General features: G+C 41.7%; 1 protein-coding gene across 3 annotated transcripts; it reads right to left on the bottom strand.

The window, feature by feature from the left end:
* Positions 1-2,161: 2,161 nt before the first annotated feature.
* On the bottom strand, positions 2,162-19,857 carry LOC121691094. Of its 3 annotated transcripts, none has more exons than XM_042071153.1 (9): positions 19,780-19,857; positions 14,723-14,759; positions 11,300-11,326; positions 10,758-10,802; positions 9,415-9,547; positions 5,987-6,099; positions 4,951-4,998; positions 3,038-3,453; positions 2,162-2,445 (listed from the first exon to the last, which is right to left on the bottom strand). In XM_042071153.1, exons 2-9 carry the CDS (start codon positions 14,754-14,756, stop codon positions 2,437-2,439), a joined length of 825 nt encoding a protein of 274 aa, XP_041927087.1. In that variant the 5' UTR covers positions 14,757-14,759; positions 19,780-19,857; the 3' UTR covers positions 2,162-2,436. The 3 variants fall into 3 exon arrangements, with proteins under 3 accessions (XP_041927087.1, XP_041927088.1, XP_041927085.1); XM_042071154.1 differs by lacking the exon at positions 19,780-19,857 and adding an exon at positions 16,211-16,340 and having other exon boundaries at positions 2,162-2,442; positions 3,002-3,453; XM_042071151.1 differs by lacking the exon at positions 19,780-19,857 and adding an exon at positions 16,211-16,340.
* Between the last annotated feature and the right edge of the window lie 2,467 nt (positions 19,858-22,324).

Here is a 22,324-nt window from a genome sequence, read left to right as displayed (position 1 = left end):
AGCAGAAGCAGCCAACCTGCCCATGCAAATGAGGAGCTGAAGTTAGCAGAGCCCAGACTAGCAGCTCAACTCCCCTACACTGGCCAGCTGGGTTTCACTTCAACACACACGCACACACACACACATGCACACACACACACAAACGCATGCACACACACACACACACACACACACACACACACACACACACACACACGCACGCACACACACGCGCACACGCACACACACACGCACACACACACGCACACACACACACACACACACACCTACCTTTACTCAGTTAGCTAAGTACCTAACATACTGAACAAACACAAACACATGCACACACACACACACACACAAACACACACACACACACATAACTAATATAAAGAAAAGAGACTAAAGGGGAACTACATCCCAAATCATAAAAAGTTGAGATGCTATAAAATGCAAATAAAAACAGGATCTGATCATCTGCAAATCTCGTAAACTCATATTTAGCTGCAAAAGGGTCATACTGGTACACAACATGTCAATGTTGAAAATGACAAATTTGTACCATAAGCCTGTGGTTCTTAAACTTTTTGTCTCCCCCCCAAAAAACATGGGCAAAGTTGCGACGCCCTTCTCTCTAACCGGCAGAATTTGGTTTTGAAATGTTGTGAGATGGGCATTGGAAGCAGAGGCAGAAAATGTCCTCTCTCATAGGTATGTAAACATCAAAGGCATTATGTCAATGGCAGCCTTTCACTAAAAACCTTTACAAAAATGTCTTTAATCCAGACTGCAAATCACAGACAATGATGCAAATATTGTTGGCGACCCCCCTGGGGTTCCCGACCCCCAGTTTGCCATAAACAATGAGACATTGAGATTTTTTTGATGAATGAAAAGCAGATTGTTTATTTAGATATGTCAAATCACAGAAGTCCATATTGCGCAATTATGCATTTACAGCTTTTTTCAACGGCTTACACATTAAATTTTTGCTTGTCACACAATTTTCTAAGCATGTCTTCCAAACGCCATAACCCCACACCAAATCTGCAAAACCAAACACTAATTATCAGTGTTTTCAATTTCCTAAAACACATTTTGCAAAACACCACACAAAATGTTCTACCTAACACACACAAATCTAACAGGAAGTAACTTGATTTCGTTTTTTAAACACAACCCATCAAAATGCCACACTAAATCACCAGTGCTTCACTCTCTCTCTTCACTTTACAGAACACCATCCAATCATTGCCTTATAGGCCTATGAATAGATATACTCTCTATATAGATAGACCCTTTCAATCTGCTCCTAGAGGATTTCCGGTTGAAATGTTTAGAACCAATGCAGATACTTTGAAAGGAAAATTACAGTAATCGGACTTTAGCTTAAAGTAATGTTCTACAAAAAGTCGACTTAAAAATCTTGTCTTTTTTACTCTATTTTTGTTTGTCCCCAAGTTACCATTCGCTCAATACATTTTTCTGTGCCTCCAGAAATGCCTCAGGAACGCTTAGGAATGTTTGTTTCTGCAGTTGAAGGGGTCTATAGCCCCCACCCCCTCCACACACACACACACACACACACACACACACACACACACACACACACACTTTTCTTTGGAAAAAGCAAAGTAATTTGATAATAATCAGTCATTTCCGCCTTTGGCAAAATCAGCGTTTTCAAAACTCCATGAACATCTGGTGGTCATTGTATTTTGCTTTGTTTTTTTTTTCTTGTCGGCTGTAAAATACTGTATTTGCAACAGCAAATTATTTGGGGAAACTATTTATGATTTCAATATTGCTTTTTTTATGTTGTATTTCAACTTCTCTCTGTAGATACCGTAACTTTCCCTCTTGTATGGAAATACATATCCCATGAAAGACAGAATAGCTTTAGGTTTGGAGCAACAGTGACATGATCTATCCAAAATGTCATATTATGACAAAAGTGTTTATAATGTGAGGCGAATGTTTGCTTTAAAGATGTGTTTATGACATTTTGAATGTTTGAGATTTGAGGTTTTTTGCATTTTGTGTGAGCAATTGTGGATGTTGTGTGTAAAGAAATAGACATAGAGTTTTGAAAATGTCGGTAAATGTCTTGAATTTCCCCTTGAGGATCTTGAATTTCCCCTTGAGGATCAAAAAAGTATCTATCTATCTATCTATCTAAACAGTTGTAAAAAACTGTAAGAAGGAATAAATGCATTTTTGCACTAAATGAGACATTTAGAATATCAACTCCACTTTATCTCACATCATACATTCAAAACCATACACCAATACGGTGTGATTCTTCATAAGTATTTAACCAGATATTGGACTGGACTGTGAGTATGTGTGTTAATAATTCAGAACTACATGATAGAGCTTGGTTACTGATCCAGCAGGCACAATGCAGCCTTGTTGAAATGGTACCTGCTGAATGGTCCTTTACTGCCATCTGCTGTCTCAAGTCTGTAATGACAGAAAAGAAGCACAAATTCACCATTACAGAGATGAGAGTAGCATAATCAGCATGAGTGCCCCCTAGTGTTGAACTTCACCATTACAGAGATGAGAGTAGAGCAATCAGCATGAGTGCCCCCTAGTGTTGAACTCTGCAGGTAATTCACACATCAGTCTCATCCAGACACAGAACACCCTGAACATGAGTGGCTCCAACAGGTGAGTTCACCTGACAGATGTGTGTTATAAACAGGTGAGTTCACCTGACAGATGTGTGTGTTTTTAACAGGTGAGTTCACCTGGCAGATGTGTGTGTTTCTAACAGGTGCACTCTTCCAGCAGATGTGTGTGTTTTCTAAACAAAACAAACAAAAGAGTCAAACAAAAGAGGTCTCCTTGGAGATGTGTAGTTCTGACAGGAGGAACTGTCAGAACTACACAGTTCTGAGGAACTCACCAGCAAAGGTGTGTTTGGAACAGATGAGATGTGTGTGTGTATTTGCATCATGTGAGCTCACCTGACCAATGTGTGGTTCTATGAAACCATAAAATGTGTTGCTCTACTTACCAAACAATCTGTGTTAGTAACAGGTGAGTTCAGCTAGCAGGGTTGTATGTCATTAACAGGTGAGGTCAGCTGGCAGATGAAGGGGAGTTGCTCCTGGCAGCAGGCGTCCTGCCACAGGTATTTCTGGTGGTCCTGGTCTCCACCCTCCTGCACCAGCTGGCCGCAGTGGAAGCAGCAGGGGTTGCGGGGGAAGCTGGTGTTCCAGCGATCGTAGTCCCCCACGGCCGCTCCCCCGCTCCACTCCCAGGGGGCCTGGGGGTTGATCATGCAGCGCTCCAGGCCCACCCAGGCCTTCTCCGCGCAGCCCCAGTAGGTGGCCACCTCCATCAGCAGCTCCTCCACCCGGAACTGGGTGCAGTTGTCCAGGATGTGCACCAGCCTGGAGCCCCTCTTAGCACAGTGGTGCAGGGCTCCAACCCAGGACATCGGCTCTGGGACAAACACCAGGTCATCTGCAGGGACATACACACACACACACACACACACAGAGTATCAACCCAGGACATCTGCCCTGCATTCCAGCTAGTGTGTTTAATGCAGAAAAAACTCTAATAGATGTCTATGGGATTAGTGTAAAGCTTAATATGTAATGCTAATAGAGGTGTATGAAATGATAGTTGTGTATGGGGTGATTAGCTACATGAAGCTAATATGTAATATTAATAGAGATGTATGGCGTGATTAGCTACGTGAAGCTAATATGTAATATTAATAGAGATGTATGGCGTGATTAGCTACGTGAAGCTAATATGTAATATTAATAGAGATGTGAGATGTATGGGGTGATTAACTCCGTGAAGCTAATATGTAATATTATTAGAGATGTATGGAGTCATTAGCTACATGAAGCCATCATTTTTGATGATGTTTGTAGAGCCACAGCGTATTCTATGTTATAGCTATGGACACATACCATGGCTCGTTGGAAAGGTGGGACGTTAAGTTCTCGGTGGGCACAAACCGTTTATTTCTACATGCCTCTGTTTCTGAGAAATCTCAAGCTAAACAGTGGCTAATTTTCATCAAAATCCCTGTTTTTTCTAGAAATGGAGATGTAGCGTCTTTCATGAAATATGAAGTGCCTGTAAAGTTTCCGGGAAGTGACCTAGTGAGACCTGGCAAGACTGCCACCTAGTGATAAACCCACGAAAATGGCTTGGGTTTGACTTGACGTCACGGGCATGCGTCACTGATTCGACCCAAAGCGGCAACCATCAAAAGCCGAGTTATGATGAAATGCCCAGATTGTGCGTTTTCATGAGTTTTCGATCGTCATCTATTTCAGTTCTACTCATCATAGAGTTCCCAAAATCGCAAATAAGGTGTGTTAGATTGTCTATTTTCGTAATTTTTAAAAAAGCTAAAAATGCAATATTGCGCTTTTGGCACTCAACGCATGCAAACAAAAAATGCAATATTATGTTTTTGGCACTCAAAGTTGTTTGAGTGCCAAAATAGAGAAAATAGAGTTGTATGGAGTGTTAATAGAGATGTATGGAGTGATGTGAAGCTAATATGTAATATTAATAGAGATGTATGGGGTGATTAGCTATGTGAAGCTAATATGTAATATTAATAGAGATGAATGGGGTGATCAGCTATGTGAAGCATAAGAGGTTCCTCCACAGTTTCAAATGGGAGAACCTCCAAAAGTTCCTCATGGGTCTAAAAGCTTCAACAGTGTGGGCTGCGTACAGAGACAGATCATTACTGAATGTGACAAAAAAATGTTACAGGCTTGAAATCACGTACGATTACTGACTGCATCTTTAATAGAGATGACTGCACTGACTGCATCTTTAATAGAGATGGGGTGATTAGCTATGTGAAGCTAATACTAATAGAGATGTATAGGGTGATTAGCTGTGTGAAGCTATATATAATATTAATAGAGATAAATGGGGTAATTAGCTATGTGAAGTTAATTATTACTGATGAGGTGAACTCACACAGGGTGTAGTTGGATATTGGCTGGCAGGTGGGACAGGATTGAGAGTCTGTGAAGATAAACACAAACACTTTAATATTAGGAGATACGTGTGTGAAAAAGACACACAGACCTCAGACATAGAGCAACATTAAAAATGATAGGTTTACATTCAGCTGATGTGATTACTAGTGAGGATGTAAAAGAAGTGTATGGGGTGATCAAATGGGTAAGTTAACTCTGAGTAAGTGGTACCAAATTCACAACACGCCACATGATTGACTGTGGAAGGGGCGGGATATGTGTATACAACTGCCACATTGGTGTTACGAACTAAGCCCATGTATGTATATGGTTCAACATAACGGAGGTTACAGCCCTCTCTCCCTGCCACCCACTCCACTCCATTCTAATCACCTGTCACCTGTCAACTAATTAACCACAGGTGTTATAAGTACTCTGTTTCCCCTAGCGCTGCGCAAGGTATTCTTTCAGCTAAACATATTGAGCCTTGTTGGAAAACGTATTGTTAAAACCTTCTAGTACCGTATTTTCCAGACTATAAGTCACTTTTTTTCATAGTTTGGCTGGTCCGGCGACTCAGGTGCAACATATTTATACATATTTATATATATGGTTTTTTCCTCTTCGTGACACATTTTTTGACTGGTGCGACTCTTATTCTCCGGTGCGACTTATAGTCCGGAAAATACGGTAGTATCTAGTCTCACTTGCCTACTCCATCTGTACCTATACATATCTGCTATTTTCATTTGCTCGCAAAACTCCACAGATGGTCTACACAATGCCACAGGGTTATTGTAGTAATTGTGACAGTTATTATATAATTAATCTCCAGTGTGCGATGTATACTGCTCTTTTGACTTTATTATATAATTATTCATAATGGTCAGTAGTGGAATTGGAGGGTGAATTTTCAAAGATGTCTTCAAAGAATTTGTTGATAAAGGTCACGCCTCACTTTCTCTTATTTTGGATTTCTTAATCCTAGCTTTGTGAAATACCCATCAGAAGAACATGTTTGTGTTGTTCCTTACTTGGGGGAAGACAGCAATAGGAGATGTTTAGGTACTTGAATGTGCCACTGCAGGGATCATCTCCAAAGTGTTCATTCTTGGCTTCCAGTGTGCATGTGCTGTTTCTCTCACATCTTTTCAGGAGACAAAAGGGGAAAATATTATTTGTTTTAGGAATTGGGTTCATTCAGCAGTTTGTTCATTGGGCAGCCGTGGCCTACTACTTCAAAAGAGTATATACACTTATACATACTTACAGACTAGAGAGTGGACTACAGTAAATGCTGTTTTGGATTCAGTCGTCAGTACTTATAGGCCCAAAGTGGACAAAGGCTGTGTTTACACCGGCAGGCCTTGATGCACAGTTCTGATCTGATTTTTTGGACTGCCCATTTACATCTATGTTTCAGAGTGGGCCATAACATATCTATGATTACGTGGTTCACTAATTTATCACTTGAGACCATCTGTGGAGACCAAACTATGGAACACCCTGCCTCTGTACATCAAGCAGGCGAGTTCAGTAAATATTTTTAAAAAAGATCTGAAAACATACCTGTACAGGAAAGCTTTTAGTTAACTCATCTTATCCTGTAGACTACATTTTCAGATTATTCTACATCTGCTACTATTGGAGGGCGCAGCCAGCCAAAAGCAGATGGGCTCCCCCTATTAAGTCAGGTTCTGCTCAAGGTTTCTTCCTGGAATATGGGAGTTTTTCCTTGCCACAGTTGCCATATGGCGTGCTTGTGGGGGGTAAGAGGGTTAAGGCTGCCAGTCTTATGACGTCATTTTCTATATTTTTGATATGTTGCTGAGTATATCATAAACAGCAAAGAAAAGTGATTGATAATGACTGACTATTATTGTGTTACATGCTTCAAATGTAAAGCACTTTGAGCTGCATTCTGTGTATGAAAGGTGCTATACAAATAAAGCTTTATTATTATTATTATTATTATTATCTGCATGCGCACCAGAGGAATTTCGGTCACCAAAATGGTGAACAAACAGATGGCATTGTGAATACAGTGGCACATATCTGATTCATATCTAATATATCTATATATATTAGATATATTATTTATATATATTATTTCCATACACTGATATGGAAATATCGGAATCTGTGAACTTTTTCCATGTTTGCATGTTAACGCGGCTGCACATTATAATTGTGCCAGATATGAGCAAAACAAATGGAATTGGGTCACATTTAACTGACAGTGAAAACACAGCTTAAATGCTGGTTTGGATTCAGATTTAGGCCCAGAGGCGACTAAATACCTGGCCTGTGACTAGGGATCAAACAATATGGTTTTTTCAGGTCCGATACCGATATCAATTATTACCAAAACAGGAGGCCGATAACCAATATGTAAAACCGATATGTCAGTTGTCAAAAAGGAGGGTAGATAGCCTAGTAAAGGCGATATGCTGCAAAAAAATCAAAAGCATTTACTTATGCAAACTTTCCTCTCTTCTTTTGATACACAATTGTCTATCAACTTGCATCACAAATGTAAATCCTGTGTATGATGTTAATCCAAGAGCTAAGTGATTACTTAACTTGTTAACTATGTTAAGGGACCTGTCACAAAGAGAATGCTTTGCCATTGTGTGTGTGAGTGCACGAGAGAAGGAGAGGGAGAGGTGTGTGATGGCAAGTGTTATGGTTGAATAGTTTAACAAAACAGTTTTAAAATAGTTCTTAGTAGGGGTGTGAATCTCTCTTGTAAAAGACGATACGATTCACATCTAGATACATGGGCACGATTCGATACAAGAAAAGATAAATTTTTCATAAAAAACAATCAGTACAGTACGATTCGATGCGATGCGATTCAATGCAATTCGATGCAGTTGAAGAATGGAAAGCATTCTGAAAGATTTTTTATTATTTGCTTAAGGTGCACATTAATTTTATATTATCAATTATCATGGTCATGTCAATTAGGCAAAAACAAATGTGTGAATCTAAACTGAGGTTTGTGTCATATACTGTATTGAAATGAAAAAAGAATAGTCTACATTTCAGTCAAACACAGCAGCCAAATACAACATAAAAATAAATTTTTATAGACTTTATAGGCTACTCTACAGACTATCATTGCCGTTTAGGAATGCTGCAGTAAGTGTTTAATTTCGCGCTGTATTTTGAAAAACAAAAGAGTAAAAACTGTCAAACAAACGACCGATTGCGAGTTGTCACGTGCTTAAATTGCAGTAGATGTATGGGTTATGAAGTCCTTTGACAACTTTGGGCAATGAATGTAGCCCAAAACAAACTGCATTACCAACAAATCCGTGCCACGTGTAGTTTCAAAACCGGAAGTGGGGTGAACGCGCTGCTTGCAACGTAAATGAGAGTCTGAGCGAGCAGAAAAGGTTGTGAACCGATTCGTAACATGTAAATCGATATAACGACCGCTTCATTTCAGGTTTATTCCGATACGGGGCTTCACGTATCGATGTAGCCGTATCTTACACGTTAAAAACGGATACCGATACGGATACCGATACGTTCGGTTAATCTTTAAACCCCTAGTTCTTAGGCTATTTAAGCATGCAATTTGTGTTAATAACCAGCTCAGGACGCGATTTACTTCAGGTCGGATTAAATTACGGCTGGCCCTGGATGCCTGTAGCCTGGTCTTTTCTGACAGTCCGTTTCAAAAAGGAGCAACTAGACATTTTGACGTTCGCTATCGCATAATTTAGGACTTGTCTACTATGTAGGCCTAAGGGATAACGTCCGCCAACGTCCGTTATTTACAATTAATGGACGAGGGGTAGGCAAAGAACTTGTGACGTGCAGCACCCGAGTTTGTAACTAGTAGGCTAAAAAAAACTAACGTGCATCAATGGGAATTCGCTAAATGAAGGAAGTGGGTGCTTTACTTATTGATCCGGATCAAAGAGACAATAGCTTACAAAGTGGTGTTTTTGTAACTTCAGTGTAGATGATTGTGATTCATTGCAACTTCAGCAATGTAAGGTATCTTCCTTAGGCTACCTTCGAAAAATAGCTCCGTACAGCTGAAGCCCAGTCAGTCTACCTCAGTGAGAAACTTTCTCTGTGTTCAGTCATTGATCCGGATTGGCTGTATTCGTGCTAACTAACAAATCAGACGGTGTAGTGGGCGGGACAATGCTCTCGACCACAGAGTAGCAAATTCAGGGAGTGAGAGAAGCTTTACAGACAAAGTAGCGCGTTTCATTCTTTATCCATTTCAATATCGGCTTATCGGTGGGAAAAATTACCAGTACCGATTATTATAAAAATGCTAAATATCGGCCCTAATAATCGGCCCGGCCGATAATTGGTTGACCCCTACCTGTGACTGTTGTCCTGCTTTCAGTACTCAGGCGGAAAACACAGAAAGTAATTTGCACATTAAAACCGGTTTGGAAATGATGACAGATGAGTGCAAATGTTCTTAACTTACTTTTGTTTGACTTTTTGGAGCGTTGTGTTTGCAAAGCATGCAGTGTTTTCGAGGTGAGCAGGGACTCCATCAGGACAGGAGCATTTATTTGTCCGCCCGTAGTTGGCAGCGTAGATCTGGATAACATCACTACCTGCAATGGTGGCAGAGAGTTTGAAAACTGGCTGGTTTAAACGTGCATTATTATTCCAGATTTCTCAATACTCAGGTCAACTCAAAAGCTCCTAAAATTTAGTCTGATTTGAGCTGTACTATGACTGGGAGCAGTACAAATATCAAGGGAACAACTAAAGCAAACAACTAGCCTGCAGTAAACATCCATAGTAAACAACTAGCCTACAGTAAACATCCATAGTAAACAACTAGCCTACAGTAAACATCCATAGGATACAACTAGCCTACAGTAAACATCCATAGTAAACAACTAGCCTACAGTAAACATCCACAGTAAACAACTAGACTACAGTAAACATCCATAGTAAACAACTAGCCTACAGTAAACATCCATAAACATCCATAGTAAACAACTAGCCTGCAGTAAACATCCATAGTAAACAACTAGCCTACAGTAAACATCCACAGTAAACAACTAGCCTACAGTAAACATCCATAGTAAACAATTAACCTACAGTAAACATCCATAGAAAACATCCACAGTAAACAACTAGCCTACAGTAAACACACATAATAAACAACTAGCCTACAGTAAACATCCATAGTAAACAACTAGCCTACAGTAAACATAGTGAGACAACTAGACTACAGTAAACATCCATAGGAGACAAGCTCCCTGCCAAGCTTCACATGTCGGTCAACACACTCAATATGTAAGTGTGAGTGGGTATGTGTGAGTGAGTGTGTGTGAGTGAGAGAGTGAGTGTGTGTGTGTGTGTGTGTGTGTGTGGTGTGTGTGTCTGGTGTGAGTGCGTATGTGAGTGAGTGAGTGAGTGTGTGTGTGTGTGTGTGTGTGTGTGTGTGTGAGAGAGAGAGAGAGAGTGAGTGAGTGAGTGTATGTGTGAGTGATTGAGGTATGTGAGTGAGTGAGTGAGGTGTGTGTGTGTGGTATGTGAGTGAGTGAATGAGTTGTGTCTGGGTGTGTGTGTGTGTGTGAGTGAGTGAGTGAGGTGTGTGTGTGTTTGGTGTGTGTGTGTGTGAGGTGTGTGTGAGTGAGTGTGTGTATGTGTGCGAGTGAGAGAGGTGTGTGTGTTGCGTTTGTGTGTGTCAGTGAGTGAGTGAGGTGTGTGTGGTGTGTGTGAATGAGTTAGTGAGTGTGTGTGCGTGAGTGAGTGTGTGTGTGTGTATGTACGTGGTGTAATGGAAAAGTGAGCAAGGTAATACTTCACCACAGTCAAGTTGTGCTGTGTTTCCTTCACATATCATTGTTAGATCTGTTAGAAAGAAAGAAGTCAACATGTAAGAATAGGGCAGTGGTGTAGGTAGCTCCAGCTGTTGTGTTTACTGAGCAAGTAAATGTGTGTGTCTGTGTGTGTATATGAACGCATGTGTGTGTGTGTGCGCACATTTGTGTGTCTGTGTGTATATGAGCGCATGTGTGTTTGTGTGTGTGTGTGTGTGTGTGTATGTGTTTTGTGTGTGTGTGTGTGTGTGTGTGTGTGTGTGTGTGTGTGTGTGTGTGTGCATGGGTGTATGTGTGTGTGTGTGTGTGTGTGTGTGTGTGTGTGTGTGTGTGTGTGCATGGGTGTGTGTGTGTGCATGGGTGTGTGCGTGTGTGTGTGTGCATGGGTGTGTGCGTGTGTGTGTGTGCATGGGTGTGTGTGTGTGTGTGTGTGTGTGTGTGTGTGTGTGTGCATGGGTGTGTGTGTGTGTGTGTGTGTGTGTGTGTGTGTGTGTGTGTGTGTGTGTGTGTGTGTGTGTGCATGCTCACTTGTCCCCTCTGCTCCAGGCCACAGAGCTAGAAAGGAACAGAAAGCTGTTGGTCCATCATCAGGAAGAAATGAAGGATACAATATTGCATTTACATTGATGATTATTGCAATGGTAGTGAATGAACTAGAAACTTTCATACAGAATGTATATGGAGTGTGCTACTGAGTGGAGTGGAGTGGAGTGGAGTGGAGAGTGGGGTGGAGTCCCCCACATGGCGACCACAAACAATGAGGTGACAACGACCTCAGTCAACAGCCATCAGACACACAGACCCCAGATGCTGCCCCACTCCCCTCCCCCCCCCCCCCTCCATCATCACTGCTGATCAGGCTATCGCACCTCTCCCCCACATGGTGACCAAGTTATCTTTTAAAAAAATGTCATCCTCGTAAGGCAGCGTCCAGACTGTGTCCAAGGCTGTTCAAGGCCTGTGCTGCTGAACTGGGGGAGCCACTGAAGCACATCTTCAACTGGAGTCTACGTCTCGGACCAACACTGTGGAAGACATCATGTCTCACCCCCGTCCCCAAGAAACCACACCCCAGCGAGCCTAATGACTTCAGGCCTGTCGCTCTAACATCACATGTGATGAAGATAATGGAGCGACTGGTCTCAGACCCCAGGTACGCCATGCACTAGACCCGTTACAGTTTGCATACCAGGAGAAAGTGGGCGTGGACGATGCCATCACTTATCTTCTACACAGAACACATTCCCACCTGGACAAGGGGAAAAGTGCTGTGAGAATCATGTTCTTTGATTTCTCAAGTGCTTTTAACACCATCCAACCCCTCAGACTGGGAGACAAGCTCTTGCAGATGGGTGTAGATGCTCACCTGGTAACCTGGATTACAGATTACCTAACCGAGCGACCACAGTTCGTCAGACTGAAGAACTGCCTCTCTGACACTGTGATCAGCAGAACCGGAGCGCCACAGCTCCAGTCCTGTTCACCCTGTACACATCTGACTTCTGCTACAACACCGAGTCATGCCACATGCAGAAGTTTTCTGACGATACTGCAATTGTGGGGTGTATCAGGGACGAGCAAGAGGAGGAGTACAGGAGCCTGGTGGAGGACTTTGTGCATTGGTGCAAACTCAATCATCTCCAACTCAACACTTCAAAGACCAAGGAGATGGTGGTGGATTTCCGCAGGTCTAAGCCCGCTCTGCTACCAGTCTCCATTGATGGGGTCAATGTGGAGGTGGTAAGCACCTACAAGTATCTGGGTCTCCACCTGGACAATAAACTGGACTGGTCAGCCAACACTGATGCACTCTACAAGAAAGGACAGAGCAGGCTGTACTTCCTGAGGAGGCTGCGGTCCTTCAATGTGTGCAGCAAGCTCCTCAGGATGTTCTACCAGTCTGTTGTTGCCAGCGTCCTCTTCTATGCAGTGGTATGCTGGGGAGGAAGCACAAAGAAGAAGGATGCGGGGCCACTTGACAGGCTGGTAAGGAAAGCTGGCTCTGTAGTGGGAGCTGAACTGGAGTGCATCACTTCAATATCTGACAAAAGGACCCTGAACAAACTGATCAACATCTTGGACAATGAACGTCATCCGCTCTACAGCACTATCAAAAACCAAAAGAGCTTGATCAGCTGGAGACTTCGCTCACTGCCATGCACAACTGAAAGGCTGAGGAAGTCATTTGTTCCTAGGGCCATTGAACTGTTCAATGCCTCACTAAAGGGAAGAGGAGAGATAGACTTATCTGCATAGTCTGTCTGCCTATCCACCCTCTCCATGTCCATGTTTTTTGAGTACTGACTACCCACTACTGCTTTACTACTGTTTTACTACTGTTTTACTAATGTACATAGCCTAATGTTTTCACTACTGTTTTATTGCTACACTGTTTTTCATGCTATATTAGCACACATGATCAATGGCTGCGGTCAGGCTTCTGCTACAATACTGAATGAATGAATGGCTATAACCCTATTACCTCAACCTGTCCTTGCACTGAAATAGTTTTTTTTTTTTACCTTGTCTACATTATACTTTACTCTCCTATTTGTCCATATTATTTATGCTGGTCTCTAGACTTTACTCTTGCACTGTTGGACTATGGTTGGACTACTGTTTGCACCTTCACCATGACACTCACTCCCTTTAGCACCTTACCAGTCCCGGCCCTGTCACTACAAGCGTCTTATGCTTGATCACCCTCAAGCACATTGGACTATCTTAATTTAATTTATATAGTGTATTTAGTATTTAGTTTTGTTAGTTTTCTTATCTTTCTTATCTTCTACTGTTTTTATTATACAGTGGAGTTTAGTTATATGTTTATACTTATACTTATGTTTACCATCTCTGCTGTAAGTGCATGTTGTGTCTGATATCTGTATGCTACTGAGACCTTGAATTTCCCCTTGGGGATCAATAAAGTATCTATCTATCTCAGAGTCCTGCACGGGTCCATTTTTTTAGACCCGCCCCCGCCCGCACCCGAGAAGTTCAGCACCAGATCCGATCCGTCACCTGTGGTGATATTAAAATTAAATCCACACCCGCCCGGACCCGTTAATATTTTGCCCGTTACCCGACCCGTGCCCGCGATAAATCACACACAAGCTAAAATCATTCAAATGAATGTGCTTTATTTTTTTTTTCTCGCACAATTGAAGCACGTAAAGGGCGACCTTTTTTTTTACATTTTGCGTTAGGGATACACCTTACAACAACGAAACATAGCCCAAACTTTGCTGCATCAGAACATTATTCTACATAAAATGGACCTGTTAATGAAACAAAGAGAACAAGAAAAAAACAACCTGAGCCTGCCACTAGCCAACTTTACCTGACTTCATCCATTGTAGCCTACTCTCTTGCGCTCCAACTACGAGACGGTTATATTGTTTAATGTTTTCACACATAGATGCATCAAACAAATAATTCAAAAGTCGCAGTACTGATGTGATGGGTCAAGTGTCGTATCATTGACTAAAACACATATTTGCGATGTGGTAATGGTAATTTAGATGTAGGCTACAAATATTTCACATATTTTTCAATGATGTTTTATTTCTTTAGGCTACTGTTTTGGTTCTCATCGTATCCGCCCGCAAGGAGTTCTTTTCCCGCCCGCATACCCGCCCGTACATTTTAGGGACGTCATAATTTACCCGTTTTTCTGCGGGTACCCGACCCGTTGCAGGACTCTGATTTATCTATCTATCTATCTGGTTATGGTTATGGTTATGGGACTTTGGAGACGCCTTTGTCCAAAAAACAAAAAAACAACATCATATTTAAAATATAACAGGGAACAGATTAGAATGTTTGTCAAATTATATTAAGGAGAATAGCAATAATAAACAACAATTTCAATTCATATAGATAGATAGATAGATAGATAGATAGACAGATAGAGAGAGAGAGAGTCTGTGTGTGTGTGTATGAGTGTCTCACCCAGGAGCTGAACTGATAACAGTAGAGACCACATGACCTGCAGAGAGAGAGGGGGGGGAGAGTAAGAGAGGGAGAGAGAGAGAAATGAAGGGGGAGAGAGAGAGAGAGGGATGATACAGTGGCAGCTCAGGTTTCTGTTCCAGGCCCGGAGTGGGTAATCGGGAGATTCGGGAGAATTCCCGGTGGGCCGCTTCACTTTTGGGCCGGTCGAGGGAAAAATATTCACATTTGCCACGTTAGTCTTAGATCTTCTCTTAAAGTTGGCTACACACGTTCCACATTCTATGCCTAACATTGCAGCCTCTGCATGAGGGAGTTCTCCCCTCCCAAGAAGAGTTGGTTGGGTCCATATAGCCTGTCTTTTCCCAAAAAGTCTTCTCAGACACTATAGCCAGCCCTACCGTAGCGAATAGCGATAAGCGTCAGGGAAGATAGATGGTAGAAAGAGGCCAGGAGGGACTGAAGAGGCCAGGAGGGACTGAAAAGGCCAGGTAAAAAAGACGAAAAACATTGGAGAAAATTCTGCAAAATGTGCCAAGCTTCCAGATTTTTTTGAAGAGGACAGACATAAGTGGCAACTGGTAAAGAGAGATCGCCTATGCAATGATTATTAGCGGAGTAATTATTGGGCTATTGGCCGTTGTAGCGTTGTCAACCTATTCTCAAGCAACATATTAATTAAAATATTAGCCTTTTCGTATCATCCAATATGGCGATTCATAGACTTTGCAAATATTATGCATATTGATAACAAAACTCAAGCTTGACCTGTGTATGCAGTAAAAGTAGCCTGAGGAGCAGATCAGCCAGTCCCCCACTGAAAATGATGAGCCCGAAATTAGCTATGACTATAAGTAGAGGATAATAGAGTAAACCATATGAATTAAAGTTATTTAATGTAAGAAATATGACAGTACAGACCATAGACTGTATATATAGAATGCTTTATTTCTTTCTTTCTGTTTTTGTTAACGTATCAACCTATCATTGTGGAATAATGAAATATCTTTTGTTAACTTCTCAGTTTAAGTGCATTATTTATAACCTTTACACATTTTTGAATCATATTACTAATAAAAACTACAGGATAATAAGAGCTGAACTTGCTTTATTTATCCAATTTCCACCACCACTAAAAAAGTGGGCCGGTCTTGAGCCTGAAACTCCCGGGCTGAAAAGTGGCCCCACTCCGGCCCTGATCTGTTCTAGTATCCATAAGGCACTTAACCAAGTTACTACAGGGAGACTGGGCCTCAAATTAGTATCTGTAAGGCACGTAACCAAGTTACTACAGGGAGACTGGCCCCTCAAATTAGTATCTATAAGGCACGTAACCAAGTTACTACAGGGAGACTGGCCCCTCAAATTAGTATCTGTAAGGCACTTAACCAATTTACTACAGGGAGACTGGCCCCTCAAATTAGTATCTATAAGGCACTTTGGATAAAACTGAGAGCTAAATGCATAAGTAAGATGCGCAGTACTCACCTGATGTAGTTATGAAGCAGGTATGCAGCATCCACCTGAAGCTCTCCACTCTGTGCTTGTGTTTAGAGGCAGGCGTGGACCGGTCCTTAAGGATAGTGATGAACACGTCAGTGATGAGGGATGGATCACCACGCCAACTATTGCTGTGCAGACAGGACACATGTTTGACTTGCAAATAGATGGAAAACAACAGCAACAAGAAAGAAAAAAAAACATATGATGTGCTGCACTGTGGTATGCAAAGATGACACAGGAAAGAGGAAGTAAAAAGGTTGACAGAAAACACAGAGGAGTGTGTGTGAGGTGGGGTGTGTGCAGGGTGTGGGGTGTGTGAGATGGGGTGTGTGTGTGGAGAACGTTGATGTTCAGTCTACCCACCTGACTACCCACCTCTCAGTGACTAGATAACAGAAACCATAAACACATGAGCTGCATCAGCATGTGTGGAGGAGAGAGAGATTAGAGAAGGGATCAAAAGAGTATACTTATATACTGATACTTATAAACACATGAGCTGCATCAGCATGTGTGGAGGAGAGAGAGATTAGAGAAGATAAAATGAACTGATGGTGGAGGAGAGAAGAAGAAAAGAACAGCCACGTCGGAACACTAGATTAGAACATCACAGAGAAAAGAACACGTCGGAACACTAGATTAGAACATCACAGAGAAAAGAACAGCCACGTCGGAACACTAGATTAGAACATCACAGAGAAAAGAACAGCCATGTCAGAACACTAGATTAGAACATCACAGAGAAAAGAACACGTCGGAACACTAGATTAGAACATCACAGAGAAAAGAACAGCCATGTCAGAAAACTAGATTAGAACATCACAGAGAAAAGAACACGTCGGAACACTAGATTAGAACATCACAGAGAAAAGAACAGCCACGTCGGAACACTAGATTAGAACATCACAGAGAAAAGAACAGCCATGTCAGAACACTAGATTAGAACATCACAGAGAAAAGAACAGCCACGTCGGAACACTAGATTAGAACATCACAGAGAAAAGAACACGTCGGAACACTAGATTAGAACATCACAGAGAAAAGAACTGCCATGTCAGAACACTAGATTAGAACATCACAGAGAAAAGAACACGTCGGAACACTGGATTAGAACATCACAGAGAAAAGAACAGCCACGTCAGAACACTAGATTAGAACATCACAGAGAAAAGAACAGCCATGTCAGAACACTAGATTAGAACATCAAAGAGAAAAGAACAGCCATATCAGAACACTAGATTAGAACATCACAGAGAAAAGAACACATCGGAACACTAGATTAGAACATCACAGAGAAAAGAACAGCCACGTCGGAAAACTAGATTAGAACATCACAGAGAAAAGAACAGCCACATCAGAACACTAGATTAGAACATCACAGAGAAAAGAACAGCCACATCGGAACACTAGATTAGAACATCACAGAGAAAAGAACAGCCACGTCAGAACACTAGATTAGAACATCACAGAGAAAAGAACACGTCGGAACACTAGATTAGAACATCACAGAGAAAAGAACAGCCACGTCAGAACACTAGATTAGAACATCACAGAGAAAAGAACAGCCATGTTGGAACACTAGATTAGAACATCACAGAGAAAAGAACAGTCATGTCGGAAATTCCAGTGTTCTCACGAAAGCACAATTGAATTGTCTCTGCGAAACACTCTGGCAATGGGCATCTCATGCATCTTCTATTCTCTTGTAGGCTTGCAGTTGCAGATCTAACATGTTAATATGGGTACCAATGAATACAGAAAGATAACACAGCCGCCATGCATACCCCACATCCACTGTGAATGAGACATACCATTACTGGACCTACATACACACATCCACTGTGAATGAGACATACCATTACTGGACCTACATACACACATCCACTGTGAATGAGACATACCATTACTGGACCTACTGTACATACACACATCCACTGTGAATGAGGCATACCATTACTGGACCTACATACACACATCCACTGTGAATAAGACGTATCAATACTGGGAAACACTTTACGGTAAGGGTACATGAACAATCACTGCTCACATTCTGATTTGAACACAACTTTCTCTAAACACTTGTCATTATTGACCACTTTAGTTGAGGGACCACAGACATGACGAACTCATGAGCAATTAACCTTAAATTCATGCAATCATGATGACCATGAGGAGTCATAAGATATGAATGAAGTAATGCATAAATCACAAATCAATTCATGCATTAATTCATGATAATTCATAAACTGGACCTACACTCTTGTGTAGCATGAGCAATAACTGCTCTCAAGGAAACATAAAACATGTGAAAACCCAAAAGCCCATCAGTTCAGCACTTCAGAGTCACACATAAGGAATTAAAACAAATCGGCTGACATTACGTTTGGTTACATCAAGACAAAATATCATAAATATCTGGAGGCTTAAGGATATCCCTCATCCAACACATGAAGCTTCCTGTCTCCTTCACATCCTGAAGAAATCTCAACCTTTCCTTGGTCAGTTACACTGACCTCATATAGAATATCACAATGGGCACTGGACATTTGTTTTCTCTTGTGAAATGAAATCCCAAATTAACTCATTGAATGCCAAGCTGTTTTCGGAAGCTTTGTCTTAGAGTGCCTGCAATCTAGACCATTGTTGATGATTTTTGTACAGCCAAAGCATATTCTGTGTTATAGCTATGAACACATACATGGCTCGTTTAAAAGGTGACACTTTATGCTCTCAGTGGGTGCAAACCGTGTATTTCTACACGCCTCTGTTCCTGAGAAATCCCAAGCTAAACAGTGGCTAGTTTTCATAAAAATCGCTGTTTTTTTCTAGAAATGGGGATATAACGTCTTTCATGAAATATGAAGTGTTGCCTGTAAACTTTCCGGGAAGTGATCATAGACACTAAAGGAAGTGATCAGCGAGACCTGGCGAGACTGCCACCTAGTGATAGACCCACGAAAATGGCCTGGTTTTGAGCTGACGTGCATGAGTCACTGATTCGACCCAAAGCGGCAACCGAGTTATGATAAAATGTCCAGATAAAACGTCCGTTTTCATGAGTTTTCGATCGTCATATATTTAGTTTCCATTCATCACAGAGTTCCCAAAATCACATATAAGGTGTGTTAGAGTGTCTAGTTTTGTAATATTACGTTTTTGGCACTCAACGCATTTTGGCACTCAATGAGTTAAGTACCTACCTGAGACAGGTACGAGGAAGTGGTAGTGTAGCGACTAAGAGACTTGTTTAGTATACAGTAGTCACAGAAAGCCATGGGTTCGATTCCTGGCTCCCACTGCTGTGGCCTTGAGCAAGGGCCCTCAAATTAGTAAACATAAGGCACTTAACCAAGTTACTACAGGGAGACTGGCCCCTCAAATTAGTATCTATAAGACACTTAACCAAGTTACTACAGGGAGACTGGCCCCTCAAATTAGTATCTATAAGACACTTTGGATAAAAGTGAGAGCTAAATGCATAAGTAAGATGCGGAGTACTCACCTGATGTAGTTATGAAGCAGCTAAATGCATAAGTAAGATGCGCAGTACTCACCTGATGTAGTTATGAAGCAGGTATGTAGCATCCACCTGAAGCTCTCCACTCTGTGCTTGTGTTTAGGGGCAGGCGTGGACTGGTCCTTAAGGATAGTGATGAACACGTCAGTAATGAGGGATGGATCACCACGCCAACTATTGCTGTGCAGACAGGACACATGTTTGACTTGCAAATAGATGGAAAACAACAACAAGAAAGAAAAAAAAAACAAAGCCACACAGTAAAGTGTCACGCACAGCACAACACCATTCAAATTAGGCCCACATTTGAATTCTGACAGTTTTTGTTATGATACACACAATACAAAGAGCTCCTGTCAAGAAAAACTCATTGTTGTTCAAAGTCAAAGTCTGCTTTATTGTCAATTTCTTCACATGTCAAGACATATAAGAAATCGAAATTACGTTTCCCACTATCCCACGGTGGAGACAAGACATATTTTACAATTAGGTCCACAGACAAACATAACATTCAAGTAAACAATATAAAAAGTAAATAAGAAGGCACATACAATGAAGAAATAAGAGCAGCAAAATTTGGGTTGAAATTGTGCAATTGTGCATACAGTAGACAGTCAATATAATAGTGCAAAAGTCAGGCCAATAAATGGCTGAGGTAGTTCTGTTTGACTTAAGTATGCAAGTGGCATAGTGGTGCAAGTTATGTAAGAGCAGCAGAAGTGTGTTCAGAAGTGTTTTCAGGACAACAACAACAAGTTGCAAAGTGTTCATTGTCTGTCAATCTGAGCTCTCTGTTTCTCTCTCTCTCTCTCTCTCTCTCTCTCTCTCCAGGGAGACTCAGGAGGGCCTCTAGTGTGCAATACTAAACTTCAGGGTCTTGATGCGTACACCAGCCAGGACTGCAGGAACAGAGCCTATCCGCAGGTCTACACCCGGGTCTCTGCCTTCCTGCCCTGGATCAAGAAGGTGATGGGGAGGAAAGAGAGGGACCCATGAGCCACATTGCTGTGTTTGCGTTAGTGTTTCTCTCTCTTTCTTTCTTTCTTTCTTTCTTTCTTTCTTCCTTTCTGTCTTTCTTTCTCTCTCTCTCTCTGTATGCGCTTATGTGAATTTTAATCTACAGCATAACTTATTTTAATGTACATCTCCCCAGGGCTTTGTTTACAATAAAACAATCAATTTATTTGATACTGAGTGCTTATTGGCTGCATGTCCACTGTCCCCTCCTCTTCTAAAACAGTGAAACTACATACATTCTGTTCATGCAGATATAACCTGTTAACATGGGCGCTGAAATGAAACAGGACACAGTTGCCACATTAACACAATGCATGCGATCAGTGAATTTTGCACCATGGGGGCAAGACCTAATGAGAAAAAATAAGATGGCAGGCAGGGGGTTAACCGACTTAGATGGTCTTGTTGCTATTTTGACACAAACTGAAACACACACACACACACAGGAAGCCACAACAAGTATCACGAACCCCGCCCCCTCCCTAAAAACTTTAGCCTACTTAAGATTAATATACAAGTATAATGTCTAGTCAGTAGGCCTAGGCTACACCATATAAGGCTTATAGATAGAAATTGTGAAAATATGTAGATTTTGGTAGTTTGGTCTTTTCATGTAGGCTTGGCAACTAGCCATCTAGCAAGCTATAGGCCTGAATAATATGCACATGAATTGACACTTGTTAAACTCAACTCATCATGTCTTTTGTAATCATTTAACCCACCATGGGCAATGCTAAAGTCACTGTTACAAACAGTGCAGCGTGCAAGACTAGGCCTATCATTATTTTTTACTCTTATGAGACAAGGCTAGCCTACACTTTGAAATGGGTCTTACATTTTCCTTTTTTTGAGGCACTGACTCTGCCATGGCACTCCTGTTCCTACATTGAACTGATTAATTAAGTTCGGGAGAAAAGAGATAAAAGCCCGCCTACACCGAAAACTGATTGGTTGATTTAGCGAAACAGGCCAATCAGGATGCTCTCTGTCTTGGATGCGCTCAGACTCACACGCACCACCCCTCTCTCTCTCTACCGTTGTGTACGCGCTACACTCAGATGTACACGCGGTCTCGTATGCGTGCTCTTGATCGCTTGCTCTAGATTCCGGGAGATTTTATCTAATTTGCGGGCGTCAGGGAGCCGCTATCAATATGCGGGAGACTCCCAGAACTTCCGGGAGACTTGGGATGTCTGCATCATGCAATCAGTGAATTTCACACCATAGTGGCAAGAACTAATGAGAAAAAATAAGATGGCAGGGATGGGGTTAACCGACCTAGATGGTCTTGTTGCTATTTTGACACAAACTGAAACACACACACACACACCAGAAGCCACAACAGCCCATCTCTTGCCTCATGTCTGCAGGTATTTTTATTGCACCAACTTTTGTCAGACACACATATGCTATGCTAACTTCTGACATACACATAGATGCTATGCTAACTTGTGTCAGACACACAGAAGCTATGCTAACTTGTGTCAGACACACAGATGCTATGCTAACTTGTGTCAGACACACAGATGTTATGCTAACTTCTGTCAGACACATTGATGCTATGC

Source organism: Alosa sapidissima, chromosome 2 (genome assembly GCF_018492685.1).
Source record: "Alosa sapidissima isolate fAloSap1 chromosome 2, fAloSap1.pri, whole genome shotgun sequence".
Lineage (NCBI taxonomy): Eukaryota > Metazoa > Chordata > Actinopteri > Clupeiformes > Clupeidae > Alosa > Alosa sapidissima.
Note: the sequence above shows the minus strand (reverse complement) of the source record. Positions and strands in the feature narration are given on the sequence as shown.